Source organism: Telmatherina bonti, assembly GCF_933228915.1.
Source record: "Telmatherina bonti genome assembly, chromosome: 18".
Lineage (NCBI taxonomy): Eukaryota > Metazoa > Chordata > Actinopteri > Atheriniformes > Telmatherinidae > Telmatherina > Telmatherina bonti.
In genome coordinates this window covers 25,145,825-25,164,121 of record NC_136616.1, presented here as the reverse complement: position 1 = coordinate 25,164,121, position 18,297 = coordinate 25,145,825, and the positions used below count along the sequence as shown (strand labels likewise).

At 42.7% G+C, this 18,297-nt stretch overlaps 1 protein-coding gene across 10 annotated transcripts in view; it reads right to left on the bottom strand.

Moving 5' to 3' along the window:
- Nucleotides 1-18,297, bottom strand: part of LOC306769433 (nuclear factor 1 B-type-like) — a 71,900-nt gene that overhangs the window by 44,957 nt on the left and 8,646 nt on the right. For 6 of the 10 annotated variants that reach the window (XM_079258027.1, XM_079258035.1, XM_079258029.1 and 3 more), the window contains exon 2: nucleotides 14,517-15,048. In XM_079258027.1, coding sequence (XP_079114153.1) covers nucleotides 14,517-15,048 — 532 coding nt within the window. Of the gene's footprint in view, nucleotides 1-14,516; nucleotides 15,049-17,623; nucleotides 18,095-18,297 lie in introns of those variants that run through there. The other 4 variants (XM_079258030.1, XM_079258031.1, XM_079258028.1 and 1 more) reach the window with 1 other exon arrangement.

The window sequence follows — 18,297 nt, the reverse complement described above, 5'->3', positions numbered from 1 at the left end:
CTTCCAAATGCACCAATAAGGACCAATCTTTCATTTATTAGAAGTGCCTTGTGTTTCCCACTTGTAGCCTGAACATACTGATCAGTAACGGTAAGCATCCACGCAGGTAAATACTGTGTGGGATGCAAAGCACTCTTCATCATATTGTTCACATTTTATCATCCAAACACATGACAAGTTATTGAGATGTTTTATGTTGCAGTTTATTTCAATAAATGGTTTGAGATTAAGAATTACCACTTTATGATTTTTTTTTTTTTTTGATCAATTTCACCCAAAAGTTAATTATTCTTAACTTTTTTTTGATAATATACATGTGTGTGTATGTGTTTGTGCAGTTAGCTATCATCTCATTGGGATTTATCTTTCTATTGGCTCATTCAAAATGTATCTATATTTAAACAATGACCTGTGCAGGGGAGAGTAAATCTTGGCTCAGGTATTGGTTTCCCAGATATCTCCTTACTACACCAGAAGCCTGAAAATATTAATAAGTCATGAGGCAACAGCTAGCAAGTCCCCAAACTGTGGCATGCATAACGCTAGAGGAGGAACTGAATCCAGAAACATTGGAACAACCCCTTCTGGAGTAAGAGAAGACTTTCTGATCCGATCATAGGAATGACATCAGAATTCTGTTTATCACCTCTAACCTCACCGCGGATCTTTAGACCAGTGCTGCTGTTGCCCCGATCTGGCTGCCTGACCTAGATGAAAGGTTATGTGCTCCAGTCACAGAGGCAGCTTCTTTCTCGCCCTTGTTGAGTTTCCTTATCTGGCTTTGTCTGGACAAATCTTGGACACAAAGCACCCATTTTGTGCTCCTCTCTGGAGATCCTGTTACAGTGTTCCAGACACGACGCGGTCCACCACCAGTGCCCCTGGGAGTACAGCGTTTGGAGGGGTGGGGTGAGGTGGGGGGTGGATTAGCGGCTTCTTCGGCTGCAAGCATATGATACATGTGAACTCCTTTTACGTCTCTGAGCGCGGTTTAGTGCAGGGATGGAGTAAAACGATCGGCATAGGGTTCAGATGATGTCATGACGTTAGAATCCCACTTTCTGGATCCAACAGTGAGTCAGAACTACCCGACGTTCACGCTCTGATTGCTTTAATAGTTCTATCATTGCTCACACACCTTCTACCTGCTGTCAAAATTATATAAAACAGGAAGTGATTGTGGAGTGTAAAAAACCTCTTTTGTTGGCTCTCATACATTTAAGTTGTGTGTGTGTCTTGAGGACACTCTTGTGACCTTATTCCTCTGTGCTCTGAAAGGACAAAGTCTAACTAGTGCGAGGCAAGAGAGGCAAAAAAAAAAAAAAAAAAAAAAAAAAAAAGGAGGGAAATGAGAGACTGAGGGAGAAAAAGAGTAGTGTACACTGACCTCATTCTGACAACAAGCCCGGGAAGAGCCTTTTCTTGGAACCGTTTCGCAATAGCGCTGTTGTTTATACAGGTGGTGGGTGAGCCGAGCGAGATATGCGGAGAGCATGCATTTTGCAACACCTCATTATGAATACTAAACACAGGCAGCACATCAAGTCACATGTACAAATCCAAAGAGTGGCTTGAGTTTCAATTTTTAGCTACGCATTTGCATTACTTTGCTCGTCGGGGCCAGTTCACGTCACCGCCTCTTTGTTTAAATATCAAAATCACATTCCTTCACACGATCCAAGAGCTGTCACACGCTAATATCCTATGGTATCGTCGACTGAGTGCTCGCCTCCAGAAATGGACGCCTCTGGTTGGCTTGTGTGTTTGGCTGCAGGGCGGTCTCCTGCAACAACATCCACTTGGCCAGAGTTCAGCCGTGTGGAAGGCTACAATAGCCCAAAGGTGGCTGTCCAGACCATTGTTTATGCAACAGCTCACTACTGCCAGGTTAAAGGGGAAAAGAGCAAGACAGCGGAGATACATGCAAGGCTCCTACTTGCTCCTCTTCCTATAAACAGTGGATATATTTTACCACAAAAATGGGTTTCATTTTTTTTTTTCACCACAAAATGAGCTTCTTTAACTTTCTGTACAGGCAAAAATCCTGACAGCTTAATTGAAGATATGTAGGAATAAACACCATGTTTTGGGTAATGAACTGTAATTGTAGATTGCGTTTCTAAAAGAGGTGGCAGACTTTCGCAATGACACAAAATAGAAAAGCAATCCAAATGTAATGAAATCACACTCTAAACTGAACCCAAGCTGATTTTTCACGGTGTTATTTCTGTACCAGAGGAAAGCAACATGAATACAAATTCATGCAGAAGTTAATGCAGCGCCTCTTTTATTTCCCCGCAAACCAAAGCCATTATATCGTGGGAGTAGAAAAAAAAAAAATAAAACAAGATCCTCTCAACAGCTGTTTGGTAAACATACCAAAGTAACTGTTCCAAATGCCTTATTTTAACACTGATTAAATACAATTAGAGGCTGTTTATCTCATCACACTAAGTCACTTTGCCAGGAGAAAAACCTCCGTCATTGTTCCTTGCAGCTCCACTGTGAGGGATTACAGCTGGAAAAGGGATAACTTCTTTCAAATGCAGCTTCCTTCTATAGAGGAAGGAACTTTTAAACACAAACAAAGCATATGCTCAGTGCACAGAAAGACAGTCGGGGAAAGAAAAAAGAAAAGGGCTGGTTGGCGAAGGCAAGGGTCTTCTGAGGTGAATATGAGGAATTCAGGTCAGTGCAGCCGGGACGTTTAACCAGATCAAGTCGCTGCAGCCTGGGTGGAAATAGCATGGGAGGCCAGGGAGAGGGAAATGACCGCGTCACAGCTCCCAGCTCCCGGCCTGATTCCAGCAATCCCCCCTCTTCTACCTCACCCCCCACCCCGCCCCAATGCAAACAAGAGCCATAACTTCCCTAATGATCTGAGATCATGTACAGTATACGCCTCGCACATGTTCCACCAATAGGGAGGGCTTCCTTTTCACCTTTGACATTAGAGTGGGTGTGCCTATTTTTTGACTCTGTGTGAATTTCTGAACATGCATTCATGGTCTTAATGTGCTGGGATGAATAGTTGGCATAAGGTTCAGCTAAAGGGGTTTGGAAAAAAAAAAATCTTGGGAAAAAAAAAAAATCTTCCTGCAATACTGCTTAAATCCTATTTTAAGTCCTTACAAATCTCTTAATATCTTTTGATAAGCTGACACTCGCGCCTTTTCATTTTCCGTCTCCCTGTCACACACAATTGCGCTGTGATTCAGAAGTCCAGCACCACACTCAGTCACACATGCACACACACATTGTAAACAGTCTTTATTGAGACGTGAGTGCTTGTATAAACATAGACAAGCCCTATTGAGGGTCCAGGGCTGGGTCGAACAATAAGAGGGGGAAAGTTGCTGGACGTTCTTCGCAGACGGTGTGTACAAAATCCAATTATCAGAGCCATGGCATTAACATTCCAGCAGTCTGGCAGGTGACGGCTCCGTCTTTCAGCCACACAACCTTACACCCCCCCACCCACCCCATGCGCACACACTACCAGCATGGGATAGTCTCCCGGCAGCACTTTAACAATACACACATGCAGCCTTCCTCAGCTCTCCCTCCTCTTCTTAAGAAGTATTGAGACATATATGGAGGGAAGAAGGGAGGCGGTTTGGAGGAGTGTGGGGTCCACCAGTGACAGAGGTCTTTTCTTCAGGAGATCAACGCGACCAGCCTGGGAGGCAGCATCAGTCAATGGGGCATTCTTCTCTCCTCTGTCTGTGGGTGTGAATATGTTGATCACTGATAAGGTTGCTTTGATTGCCCAAACGGGGGAAAACCACATTTTTGTTTTCGAGCGTTTTCCTCCAAGCGGCGCATGGTTTTGTCAGCCTTTGGGTGACGTTTGTGGCATACAAGATGGGGATTACCAAAAAACAACAACTAAAGGTTTAACGGTAAAACAAATACAATATAGCTGATCTTGGCTGCAGGGCGAGTTAAACGGATTAAAATAAATGTCTGTGCCTGTGGGGCCTCTCCGTGAGAAAAAAGTAAACAGAACACAAAAAACTACAACTCAAAATTTAGACTTTACAGTCTGCCTTGTTTAATCACACTGTCTACCTCCTGTAATTAGCCTCTGCACCTTCCTCTAGGTTTAATCCCAGCGGCACCGTGAAGCCCTGGCCGTCATGCATCATTAACAGTCCTTTTCTTTTCTTTTCTTTTCTACATATGGTACATATACTGTAGTCCTTATCACTATGGACTGTGGTGTACGTGATACTGTGCATGGGATACGCAACGCCTCTGCTTGGTGTCATGGCCTGTACCCTTGTCTGGTCCTATATATAAACTTACTTCTGGCCCCCCGTTCTGCTCTTTCCATCATGTCATCATGCCTACATGGGAGAGAACTGGGAGAGATACATAAAGAACGGTACGTTTAAAAGCAGAACTGAAATAAAACATTATTTTTATTTAACTTTTTTAAATCATCTACTTAAAAATGTCCAGATTCTCCTAAAACTTTTAAAGTCCAAAGAATACTATTTTTAAAATGAGGGGATATCTTTGCCTTCTCCCATAAATTAAACTTAAGACATTTTTAAAGGTGCAAAAAAAAAAAAAAAAAGAAAAAAAAAAAAAAACTTCTAATCTTTATTTAAAAGGAAAAAAACAACAACTTAAGCCTAACCAATTTTTATAAACATTTTTGTTCAAAAACATAATTTTTTTTCTTAATTCCCTGAATCCACTGAAATATTCAGCACTAAGCATGACAACTGGAAAGTGCTGGAAAGTAAAGCTCCATCTCTAAATGCCTACGTTATGTGTCCACAGTTGAGTAGGACACAGTCTGAAATACTAGAAATGACAAAAGCATTTATGTTTAATGTAGTGGGAAACATCCTGAAGTTTTTGTATAACATGCTGATTAAACCTTTCCTATGATCTAAAATAAGTAATAAAAACTATCACATTGTCCACTGGAAACCTTGTTTTGCTCCACTTACCACCTCCAACCTCTTTGTGTGTCACAGTTCTTCTTTGTATTGAGATGTTAGTCAAGTGTCTTGTGGCTTTCTCCACCCTCAGCAGAAGGCCTGCCCGTGCTTAATTATTCTTGGATGGTGGATGAGGAAAAAAAAAAATACTTGAGGTTTTTCTTTTTTTTTTTTCTTCATTAGCTCAGCAGCAGTTTCCCCATTCATAATAGTTGGCACTGGTTTTCCTCTGCATGCCAGAGATCACACCCCAACCATTTTCATTTTCCTTCATCCACTTGTTTCATTCATGTCATAGATTTGGCAGAAGCCCGCATCGTTTTCCTGATGGCTGTCGACCTTTTAAAACCCTTCTTTTGAGTCTCAAACTCCCCGTTTGCAGTTTTGTTTTGGGTAAGGGTGAAGACGATGCTGAAACAACAGCAAAGGCTGGTTTCTATCCAAGCAATGTTGTCTTTGGTATTTAATTATTGGATGTATTCATTATAATCTAAAAATGAACAGAAGATTAGTTTTAGCAAAGCACAGCTGACATGAACAGAAAGGAGGATTTGACAAATTGAAACTTTTTCCTTGGAAAGTAGATTTGTGGATGTGAGTTGGAATGTTGGGATAATTCCAAGATTAAGAAGGACTATTAATTAACCCTGCTATTCCCTTTATGTCATAAATTATATTATCCTATAAAACAGCAAAAGTAGTAAAAAAAAAACAAAAAAAAAAAACATTTTGTACTGCTTTAAATTAAATCCATAACACTGAATTCTGCAGAGACCTCAAGAAACAGCCGTTTATCATCCAACAGGAATCACATCCACTAACAGGAAAGCTACATCCTTCAAACAGACATACATGTGCAAAACCACTATTCATGTCTCTCTGTTCACCAATCACAAAGCTAAATCTAACTTTATCCGCACACATGCATTTTAGCTGCATACATTAAGTATTGATGACACTCAAATGTACTGTACATATTGCCTGCAGATGCAGAGTGTTTTCTGGCTGTAATTATATCACAAAACACTCGCATGTGACATATAAAACTCAGACTCTTAATGGTCAGAAACCAGGATTTCCAACATGGAAACAAACAACATGGCTACCACATCTCCAACCAAGGTAGCGTTCACCAGCTCCCATCTGAATGGAGTTAAAGCCCGGCTAGTAGAAGCACATACGAGAAGAGTCTCCTGGGGCAGTTGGCTCGGCAAGTGGGACCAGAGGATGGCTACACCATGGATTAGGGCCCCACAGTGGTCCATTGTTAATTGGGCGCCATGTGTGAAAGCTACAGAGAGATTAGTTTGTACAGCTGCTGCCATTTGTCATAACTGCCTTTAACAAGACGCACATGGCAACCCCAAGTTACAGCCAGAAGTTTTACAGAAAAAAAAGGGGAAGGGAAAAAATGTCTGGGAGTCTGAGAAGTTTGCAGAACAGACCCGTTTAAGCAGATGAAGATGTTCCTGGGAAACACCGGGCAGACTCAGCTGGGATCCCATAGAGAGAGATGATGAGGCTGAGCATTATTCATTTAGCCATCTGTAGGTCAGCTAAGGTTATTATCATAACTTCTCAAAAAGAGAAGCCGAGTAGATGCCAGACCGCAAGTTGGTAACAGTTCTGTTAAAAAAAAAACTACGAGGGAAGATTGGCTCTTACATCACAGCCCAGTTGGGCACAGCTCAAATTAGACGGGGGTCTGTGTTTTATTGAGACGGGCAAGAGTGGGAAAACACATAGTTACTGTTAAAGCCTGATAATCTTTTGTTAGCCAGATTTCCTTGCCTCATTATGAGAGGAGTGGTGAGGTAGAGTTATTTTTTGGTAGGAATCCGCAATGTAATTGTTAGTTGTAGGTATGCACACATGCTGGAAGCCTAATTACAATCTAGACTTGGTAAATCTGGAACAAGCTTTTAAGGGACTCTCACTTTCAATGTTTGCATGGCAGATGTTGAAGGATATGCTTCCCACTGAATCTAAATGCAGTCTTTCGCACACTCAACTGCAGGTGAGTAATAACCTGATAAGTGTGTGTATTCAGTGAGTTTTTGCAAGCACTTGTCAAAAGGTATGTGTGTGAAAACATGTGCCTCCACATGAGTGTTTCTTTTTTTTTTTCTTTTTTTTTTTTGCATTTACATATTAAATCTAAGTGGTGTTTCTAAATAGTCATGGGAGCCAAAATACCAACTGAAACCTTGCGCCAGTGGAGATATTGGAGTCCAATTTGGGAAGAATTCAAGTTATCAGGAGCCAGATCACAGAGGCTTTGAGAAGACACCATGGTAACAAGCAGCGTTCTTCCCCTCAGTAAAAAATAACAGGCTTTTAGCACTGCAGTGCGCTTTAAACACAAGAGTCCACACAGTCAAACACTGGCCAAAGGATTTAACCATTGCTTAATTCACACAGTGTTTGCAATTGATTAAAAGTTATTCAAATATCTAAATTCACATCTAATGAAATTTTCAGCCATGCCGAAGGGAATACTTGAAATGATTAACAGTAAATCTAAATTTTATGGTTTAACTTTGTTGCGGGTTGCGAATGTTGTTTTTATTACATGGCAAAAATCTAATTCTCACATATTCATTTAGAATTATTTCCAATAAGAGGGGATGGCGCTTTTGTTTTGTTGTGTGGAAAACCTGCAACATTTGCTGGTTTGGTGACAACAAGTCCTTTCTGCTTTTGGAACTGAATGGATCGGTAAAAATCCTAAATTCTCAATGGAGGAACATAAATTATTTCAGCGAATGAAAGGTGTTTTCTGCCACTTTAACATTTTTTTTAAACATTTGTTTGTGTTTGTTGAGAAATAAACGTGGCATATGTGAGGGAGGAGTGAAACTCTTCTGAACTCTTTGACAACTCAATGGGGTGCTGATGAATCCGTCCCAAGCACGCCATTCCCAAGCCCCAGACACCACATCCCCTCTCTGACCTGCTGCACTGACATTAGAAAGAAATCCTCTGGGGGATGCGCCCCCTCCCAGCCCAAACAACAACATGCCCACCCAAAAGTACATTTTGCACAGCAGTGCGATGGCGGGCCTTTCTCTTTCTGTCTCGCTCAGGTCTTGTCGAGCCGTCACAGTGATGGGCCGTACTGTACCCCCAGACAAAAGAAGAGACAACCATCACTCTGGGCCACTGATCGGCCCTGTCTGGACTGAAAAGACTTTGATGGGGCAAAGAAGGGTAGAGAAAGGGGGGGGGGGGGTGCTGCACAGAGAAGTCAGTGTCTCCTGGGCAACCACTGTGATTGTCTGTCCCTGCCCAAAGTTCCCCCATAACACCCCACCTACTACCCCTTCCCATTTTCTCACCCCTTCATTAGTCGTTCACAAGCCTCCATCCTGGGTAAAAAGGACTGGCTTTTGCATGAAAGTCTCATTCGGATACTTGAGGGTGTTTTTCTTCTGACTGACTTGGGAAAAAAAATGTGAGGAAAAAACATCCTCATCCGAATTCTCTATCTAAGACTTTTGTGTCTCTTGTCTGAAGCTTCTTATCCTCCTTTTCACCAAGGATCCTGCTGTCTTACATGATCAGTCTTGCAGGCAGATGGGACAGAACAAAGTTTTTTCTATCTGTTACGCCAAAGCGATGGCGAGGAAGAGCGGGCAGTCACTGGATGGAGAAGCTCAGGCAGCAAGGAGGGTGTACTTTGTAAGGCACGACAGTGAGGTACGGTGTAGTGATTGGGACAGGGGGTGAATGTACCCATTTGTCTTCATTTGGTAGGACTGGCAGACATGGTTTGGAGGGGGTTGGGAAATTTATCCGGGGGGGGGAGTGGGAGGTGCCGGTCCTCCAGTCAAGTGGCCTCGGGGGGATTTGAAATGCATTTGGGGTCCTCCCTAAAAGCCTGGGAAAGTGTAGAGAGGCTGAGATCTTAACCGTGGACTAATGACACAAAGTGCAGTCCTTCACCGACAGTAACCACAAACAAAAACTGAGTCTCCTGCTGAAATACACACACAAAAAAAAGGCTTTACAATGCAACGCCTGTGGCTTACAATGCCAAAGAAAGAACCAGTTTCATTTTTTGACGGATGCAACAGTGCAAACTGTGAGCCAAGCAAATTAAACACACTGTAGCAGAGCGAAAGAGGGAGTTGTAAATTTAGTCGAAAAAGAAAGCATCCACATTTCTCTGTGGCCTCTGCTCCGAGTTGCCTTGTTTCCATGGAGATTTATGTACACATGGCACACAAAAGAGGGCTAAGGAGGTAACACGGCCTGTTTAAGCCTTGAGGTATTTGCTTGAGCAAAGCCCCGCTGCTAATAACACAAGCCTCACACTGAGCACAGGCAACCTGGCTGCACTGCACCCAGGTTGGATGTTTCAGAAAGAGCAGGAGGGGAGAGGGGGCCGAGCAAAGTCAGATGGAGATCACAAACATCCACCGATCCCGGAGAGAAAGGCAAAGAGGAGAGAAACAAAACAAGAAGGCAAGAAAGCGGGAAAGAAAAGAAAAAAAATAAAAAAGACGAAAGAAAGAAAGACCGCAATGCAAAAACATAAATAGCTCCCGGGTTAAGAGAAAAAGGATTGGGAAGACATTTAGTGGGAAGCGGAAATCAATAAGGCAAGCGGTGAAGCTGGGAGGGAGTTCTAAGTGGATTAGATTGAGAGAATGTGTTCGATAGGTTATGGCTCTGAAAGAGAGGTAGCTAGACACCGCAGGCTCTATTGCATACTAATAAGGAAGACAGAAAAGAAGCTAAGCACAGGGTTGTACAGTTCACTGTCAAGACTTTTTCTATATGGCTCTTCCTGGGATGCGTAGCTCACCATTGTGCTGAGTATTTTTTTTCTTTTCTTTGTTGTTTTTTTTAACTGAATGTTCACTATTACACTGATTCCCCAAGAATAAGTCTTTCCAGCTTCCAAAATATCCAGTTCCAAGATCTTTTCCTTATCAGCTCATCCGAGAAAGTAAAAATTAAAAAGGAGTTTATTAACATGACTTAAGCCAAAAGAGTCAAACAGTAGTGCCCTTAATGCTTTCTGCTAACAAAAACTTTTGTCTCACACTTCTGGCATAAACCCAGCCACCGTTCTTCTGGCCGAACGCCTGGGCCTGGGACAGCTGTCATGGGTTGCAGTCTCGGGCTTGAGGGAAAGCCAGGGAGCAAGAAAAAGAAAAAGAAACCGGGAGAAAGCAGGAGTGAGAGAGTCATTTGGCTGGGCAGCATGCTGCAGTGGTGATTCCTGATGGCAGAGGAGGATAAGGGGATGCAGGGAGGGAGGGTTAGATGTTGTGCTTAGTCACAGACCTCCACTGTGACCCAGAAGGTCAGACCTCCACACCGACAGCCAGACCAAAGACTCTGAGGCAGCCAGGCGGAAAACAACATGCAAACAGCGAACACATGCAGCGTGGCGAGCGGGCAATGGCCGGTTGAGAAGATACCATCCAAGTCAAAGGGATCGGAGTGGGATGGAGGGGGGGGTGAAGGGGTATGGGAGGGTGACAGTGCTGCATACTACTCCCCCTCATTTAGACCAGTGAACCAAGAGACCACCAGCTACACCAGAAGCTAAAGCAGGGGAGCGGAGACAAACAGTTGCCAAGAGACCACCAGTGATCCTTCGACCGCTGTGGTTTGACCCCGATTGAGGAGGTCAACAAGGAGGGCTTATGAGCCACCACCCCCACCACCACCATCACTTCCCCTGACCACCACCACCGCAGACAAAAAGTCTTCCTCCTCCTCCTCCTCCTCCACGTGCCCCGAGCCTGTGACGGCGAGTCTTCACCGATCTGTTTTGCTCAATTAAACTTCAGAGGACACCCTGCCACATCTCTTTGCAAAGGTCCCGACCCCGGGGGCAGAGGTTAAGTCTGCCGATTGTAAAACAAGGTCTCCATTAACATGTCAGCTTGTATTGCAAGGTAATCCATCCATTTCCTCAAACTATCATGACGGTGTGAAAAAAAAAGTTACATTACTGAGGGGGGAAAAAAAAGTCAAGGTAATGATGTTTTATGGCCGTGTTAACTTTCAGCGCAGGAGTAATAGGAAAGCTGCTTGACCCTGACTACTTTGGTCTCCCTTTGGACTAACTCAGCAATCCTATTCTGTCTCTGCTTATGAGGAAATTTTCCAAAACCGCTCAGATGCTTTCTAGCCATTTCGAAAAAGAGCGCCGTTTGAGGGGAAACGTGCAACAAATCCTTTCTATAACATCTACTAATAAACACTGTTTAAATACACCAACTTTTCGGCTTTTTCCTCATTTAATAAACTTAAAAAAAAATCTCTTTTTTTTTTTATAATCAAGAGCAAGACATCTAAATGTAGACCTAAGAATTTCCCTGCATCCCTACAATCGTTGAATAAATAGTAATGAGCAGCTTAACAAAAGGCAAACACGAACAAGGCTTACAGTATTCCAGCATGTCACGACACGGAGAGTATCTACACGCCTTGCTGCAACTATTCCATCAAGCTGTCAAGCTAGATATGCTAAATATGAATGCAGGTGTGGAGATGTTTCAAAGCAAAAATGAAAACATTGCACATCTTGTTTTATCTGATTGGGATGAAACAGTGCATTAGCGTACTACTGCAATGTGTGTGTGTGTGTGTATTTGTGAGAAGCCAGGGCCCTGTATTGAACGCGGCCTGCCAGTTGGCACAATGGATGCTACAACCCCCCACTCCCTATCCCCCCATCCCAAAGCCTACTTCCCAGCGGGCATTCATCTGGGCATGCACATGGGTGCTACAGCCCTGGATTGGCTAAACGCCTCTGTGTCCCAGAACAAGGGGGATGAGTGCCCTCTCAAAATTCACCCAGGACGCTCGCTGCCAACCCACCGACCTTTCTCAGGCAGAAACCTACAGAGAACGGGGTTGCAGGGAGGGGGGGGGGGGGGGGTGGGGGGGGGGGGGGGGGTGGTGTACTCTGAGCTTGACTTTTTTTTTTCTTACATAAATAAAGAGCTGAGTAAATACAGACAGAAAAAAAATGACAACGGTTTGATTACACCTCACAGCAGAGTTGAGCCTCTGCCAGACAGCAGGACACGGACAGCGATATTAAAAAAAAAAAAAAAAAACACCATCCGTACACTTTCATTTCTCTCGCTGGATTCTGTTTCAGGCTGAGCCGACTGCGAGTTTCTTTGTGTCCGATTTTGTATGTTTGTTTGTTTCGTGCAGTTGCAGCAGAACAAAGCCGGCGGCTTCCATTCTGCCACCGTCGAAAAACTTTCCAATGTGCCCACTGCATTGCGGATGCCAACCAACGAATCAAAGGCATGCTGCAAGCAGACAAAGAGAGTTTGATGCCAACCTCCGAACCTCTAACAACCGTTTGCTGGTGATTTGCCTGCCTCCCTGGCACGGTGTGAAACAAAATGGCGCCGCACTGCACGCTACCACAATATGGCTGCATTGTCTGGGTTTTGGGCACCGCTCGGGCAACTTAAAGAAAGGGGAGGGAAAGAAAGAAGACGCTTTGGTTTGCAAGAACCTAAAAATGAATATATAAGTTAAAAAAAAAAATCATCAACATGATTTTTTTTAAGTTGAAATTTTAAAAGGCAATGCTAAACACACACTCGGATCCACGAAACATTGCCTAATCCCACCCAAGCAGAAAATCACCAACCTTCTTATTAATTCTTTTGCTCCTCTCTTTTGGCAAACCAGTTTTTCTAAGATATCAGCTGCTGGAAAAAAAACTGTACGTTACGTTTAACACAAACTCTGTCTTATCATTTAAAAGGTGTATGTTGTTGAAAGAAAAAAAAAAAAAAAAAAAAACACTAAAGAACTGTTTTCAAGTTGGCACTGAGCGTTTTTTTTTTTGGTTTTTTTTTTTAAAGAATGCAGCAGATGCAAACTAGAGAAGCGGTGGCATCCTACAAAAGACACAAAAGAGGGTCTGATGCCAACCCCGGTGCCAGTGGCAACCATTATTGTCTCTGTGCTGTGCCTTCTGCTTTCCCTGGCACTTATCAAACACAAAATGGCGGTCAGGATTTGATGATAATGAGCTAGCTATACCACCATTTCTCACTCAATAGCAGCGTTTCTATTGGTGGCCATTCAGTGTTGCTGCAACAGATTTAATGCGGGGGAATTTTCAACATGGAATACTGTAGTGGGGAAGTTTGGAGGGGGGGAGGGAGGATTCCTGTGGTGTCAGCAGATAAAGGGAGGAAGTTTAGACGTGTGAGACGTAAAGAAGTGAAATTTTATTAGATGCTGCAACAGCTTGCGTTCTCATCTAGTGAGCAGGTTGGGATAAAAATGTGCAACTGAACGCCTCGGTTCGCAAGTTTACAGCATCTTGCTAAAATACAGTTTCCCCACGGTGACGTGTCAGATTAAAACTGGATGTTTCTGTCATCGAAATGAGGAGTAAAAAAGAAAAACCTTCCAGCTGCTTTTCAAGAAGAATTTAAAGTGATAATAATTGGCTGAAATTTTCTGTGTTGGACAAAATTTCAGCTGTCTCACTGAGATGACATAATCTTTATCTACGTTGCATAGAAGCAAAAAAAGTCATCTTTCGTCTGTCGAATGTGATCACACGGGTTTCAAAAGGGGGTAGAAAAGCAAGTCAAAACCTATTTCTCAAACCTGTTTTTTTTTTTTTTTTTCATAGCAGGATTAAAAAAAACAAAAAACGAACACATGACTCAGACTTCACACTAAACACAAAACGTCTTTCATCAAACAAAAACCAGCTTTTCAGGAATAAAAAAAATGTGACTGAGTGGTTTTCACACACATCACACACAGAAAACTAAAATCTTAAATTATCTCACAATTACAAATATATTTAGAAATTATTTAAAACTGATTTTAATTATCAAAAAAATAATAATAATTTGCTATTTTGGTAAAATAATGGGACACTTTGGGGACTAAACACGTCTTCAAATGTTCATTTTAAAAATGCAAAACCTGGATACTGTGGACTTACAGGACTCCTTTAATACCAAAAGCTTCAGAATAAAACCAAAATAAAACCTCTTGTGGGTTCATTTAAATTCAAACAGTGGAAAAACTCTCCAGAAATGTCCCTATCTAAATTCCAGATGTACAGAATGTGTGTGTGCGTGTGTGTTCAGCTGTACAGTCCTGTGTAGCTGTGTGTATACATGGTAATGCATATCCTGTTAGAGTTACAGCAAGTGAATAATGTCAGAGCATGAGCTGCTGAATTACAGTTCAGCAAAGACACAGTTGATGGGAAAAAATGGAAAAGTTCAGCAGTGAAAACACATTTTCTTTTTGTTTAGTAATGAGTCTCGCTTCAAGAGAAAAAAAATCTAAGTGTGTTTATCCAGCGCCACTGCTCACGTTTCTGATGTTTATTTGTCTGGCAAACACAGTGGTGACTTCAGCCAGTCTGTACGAGGCTGCCAAAAAGTAACACATGTGACCCCTGACCTTGCCAAGCCATCGTTCGCACACGTGCATTCACACAAACACACACACAGTGCAACACGTACATGGGCGCGCACACACACACACACACACACACACACACACACACACACAGCGAGAGCTGGAACCTACCTTGGTCCTGGACATAGTATGCTAGAAACAAGTCCAGCTCCTTGACCGATACTGTTATGTGGTGTGGCTGGACACAAAGTGCTGGGTTGGTGCAATGCGGAGACTTGACCAGGCGCTCGCCGTCTGTACTTTCCAGAGGGATGCCTTTGAAGAGGATGACCATCACCAGGTCCAGACGCCAAACTTTGTCGGCCTGCCGCAAACAGTCGATCCGGCGGATCTTGCCTTTCTGGTCCGGGTTGGATAACACACAGCACGGGGGCTTCTTGCCCGTCACACTGAGGACAAAGTCCTCCCGGTACTCCTGCCGAATGTCCTTCCGCAGCTTGGCCAGCAGCCTGGACGCCCATTTCTGCTTCACTTCGGGCTTCTCGCTCAGAAGCTCGTCCTTCACCGCGCGCTCCTCATCCTTGGACATTCGCTTCTCGTGCTTCTTGAAGTACTTGCGTTTCCTGGCCTGGAGGTTGAACCACGTGTAGGCAATGGCACGTACGTGAGGAAGAAGTGCCTCGATGAAGGGATGAAATTCATCCTGGAGCATCCGAGGGACACAAGTGAGGAGAGAAGGGAGGGGGGGGGGAGAGATATGCAATCAAAAACTCATGTCATCAAACACATAGAACAAATATGAGTTTATTCTGATGGTTATATTAATCAGAGGAGAAGTCAGAGCACAAATAAAAAGCCGCCAGCGTGTGACTGGCAGCGGCCGCACACTTCCTACACATGCCTGCCTTTTTAAGGACATAATATAGGTATGACAAGAAAATTTTACAGTTTACATCAACTGAAAGGAGCATAATAGGACAAAGCCCTGCAACAGAACGAACTCCCGGCTCTGCTTTTATTTCCCAGGCAGGACTCCCGTGTAGCTGCTGGGACAGAGAGCATGCGCCCCACGCAGTTGCATTTCTCTTATCAAACTGTCCACATTCCACTGCAAACTTATCCCATGTCCACTAAGAAGAGGGATAAGCTGGGAGGCTGACCGGGATGGAGTTGCAAAATAGGAAGTTAAGTAGATTCCTATTAACCAGAAACACACACACATACACTCACACACACACACTTGTATATACAAGCCGTGTATGTGAAAAGCAATAAAAACACCAACAGAAGAGAAGGCGACATATTACCTAAATCAATAGTAGGAAATGTATTTGTAAGGAGTAAAAAAAAAAAAAAGTTTTTATACTCATTTAAAAGTTTAGGTTGAGACTTTAAAGCCATTTGCTTCATTCACAAAAATTTAAGGTCAGTTCATAAAGTTAAAATACTTCTCAAATATAAGCTTTAAGCTAAAATTGTTCAGTTTTTTCAAACTATATTTTAACACATCAACCCTTTATTTTAGAAAAGGTTGGGATTTGTTTAAGTAGAATGTTTTTTCCACGAATTTATTTGCACGACGCCGTTGGAATCATCAATAGATAAATTGTAAATGATCACATTAAAGCTATGAAACTTTTTTCTGTAAATAAATTAATGTTTTTAATTGTGGAAAAAAATTAAGAAATTATTATAGAAGAACTGGCAACCGGAATTTCCTACCACACCGGCCGAGTCTTTGCCCAGATCATACCACAGTTATTCTGCAAGAAATTACAATAATTCCTTAAAGTTTGCTCTGTTTGCATGTAGGAATGCATGTAAACGGTCTGAATGATTTGGAAATCATCGCAAATTATAGCTCCTCTAAGTGAGAAGTGGAAACATTGAATTATCTTTTTTCGGCTCATTAAAATGTCACATTAAATAAGCATAAGCAGCCCCCTTTTAAGCGGGCTTTTGAAGAGTTAAACCACACATTGTTCTTTTTGAAGGCAGTCAGGCAAAGCAGGGTATAGGAAACCACAGAAATCTACTCCGTATCTATGCCGCCGGTGTTCCTCTGCAGGAGCCACATTTCAGGTCTGCGCTGCAACGGGGCCAGTAAAACTCTGCTCCAACACACAAATGTCACAATACAACCATTTATTTCACATAGCCAGTCAGCTTTTTTTTTTTTTTTTTCCTTAAAGGCTGTGGATTGTAGTTTTAAATAATCCTTCTGAGGGTGAATTGTATTACTATCCATTTAGAGAGGCAATAAAATAATAAGCAGAGCTTATTTTAACATAATCTCAGCTATAAAGCTGCCAATTAAAATGACAAAAGTAAACTCTAAATTCTCCTAAATGTCCTCAGCAGCAGTCACTCCAAAAAACTTGTCTCACTTCAGGCAATCAGCTCAAAAACACTTAAAATATTCTGTTTATAGGTCTTTTTTATTATTATTATTCCTCTTGTTTAACTAGATTAAATCATAAATATTTTAAAAAAAAGAAATGCTGTTAAGATAAATGACTTGGCCAGGCCCTAGACGGTGCACTTCAGCAGGGGCCATAAAAGCACAATCCTCTTAAGCACAAACTAAACCACATCTCAGTCAATCACTTACTTATGCCAAGTAAAATATAAACAGTAAAACTGAGTCAGCCAAAACAGTCAGCTACTCCGTCCAAACGCTGAATCAACCTTATCATCCCTTAGATCTTCCAACAGTAAAGGAGACTTTATCTTCTTCCAGCCTCGCTTCCCTAAAGTATGAGGGTTTAAACACTGAATAAAAAAGACGCGCATATAACGGGGAAACATGCAAACACGGCTCTATAAGCGAGGCCGGGAAAGTGTGTGAGAGGTTGCTGCTGCTGGCAGCACATAACCTCACTAAATAACCTGCAGAAATGGTGCGATTTCATCCATGGCACTGGAAAGTTATCTTCAAAATCATCTTTACGCTCAACTTTACGCACGCAAAGAATAATAAAAACTGGCATTTCTGGTGTCTCTGCGGCTCAAAGCAGTGTTAGGATCTACGATTTGAACATTAGCAGCACTAACTGATGTACTTTGTGTTAGTTTTGAGGTTAATTCTCACTTAGGAAGCTTATTTCACTTATTAAACTTATAACGTTTCCCACGCAGAGCTGAGGCTGCACATTTTCGGCGCACACGGAGAACTTTCAACCCCCCCACCACGTCCACCACACCAACTACACTCATGTGACAATTTTACAAAAGGTGCAAATCACAGCAATTACATGAATATAAACAGACACAAATACCTGAGTTAGACAAATCGGGGAATACATGACGAGACGGCTACACACAAAGTGATTGTACGTGGACTGATTTCCTCTGATCACTTCATCGCGCCATTCCTGGACCGATGTGCACCATGCAAGAGTGTGGAGCAGCTATCCGCTTCAAACAAACCAAAAAAAAAAAAAAGGAGTTATCCAAGAATATCCATCAATTCTTTGCGATCCAGAGATTGTCGTCACCGCGGACAGAAGGATCTGTATCGATGTTTTTTTTTTTTTGTTTAAGATGACATGCAAAAGCGAGCAGCTGCAGTTTGAACTCGCAGAGCCGGAGCTTAGCGCTGCGTTCCTCCTCTACTGCGTGGGCTCTTTGCGCGTCTCGGTGCGGTGGTATCTCATAAAGAAAAAAGCGTTAGGGATGAGCTTCACAGGGCGCCGAGTGTGTGATGTTAACCCCCGCTTCAGACAAACTTGATATGAAACCGACCGCTGCACCTTCGGTCCTGCGCGATTCCAGCAAATCAGACCCAACTTTTTCTCTTTTTTTCCCCCCCTCCACCACGTAATTACACAGTCACACTCCTCCTCCTCTAAACACACCACTCATACCCCCACCCCACCCCGCTCTCCCGCACCTTCCTCCTTCTCCTTCACGGCTATATGAAAACGCAACGCATGTTCATTTACTCCTTTCA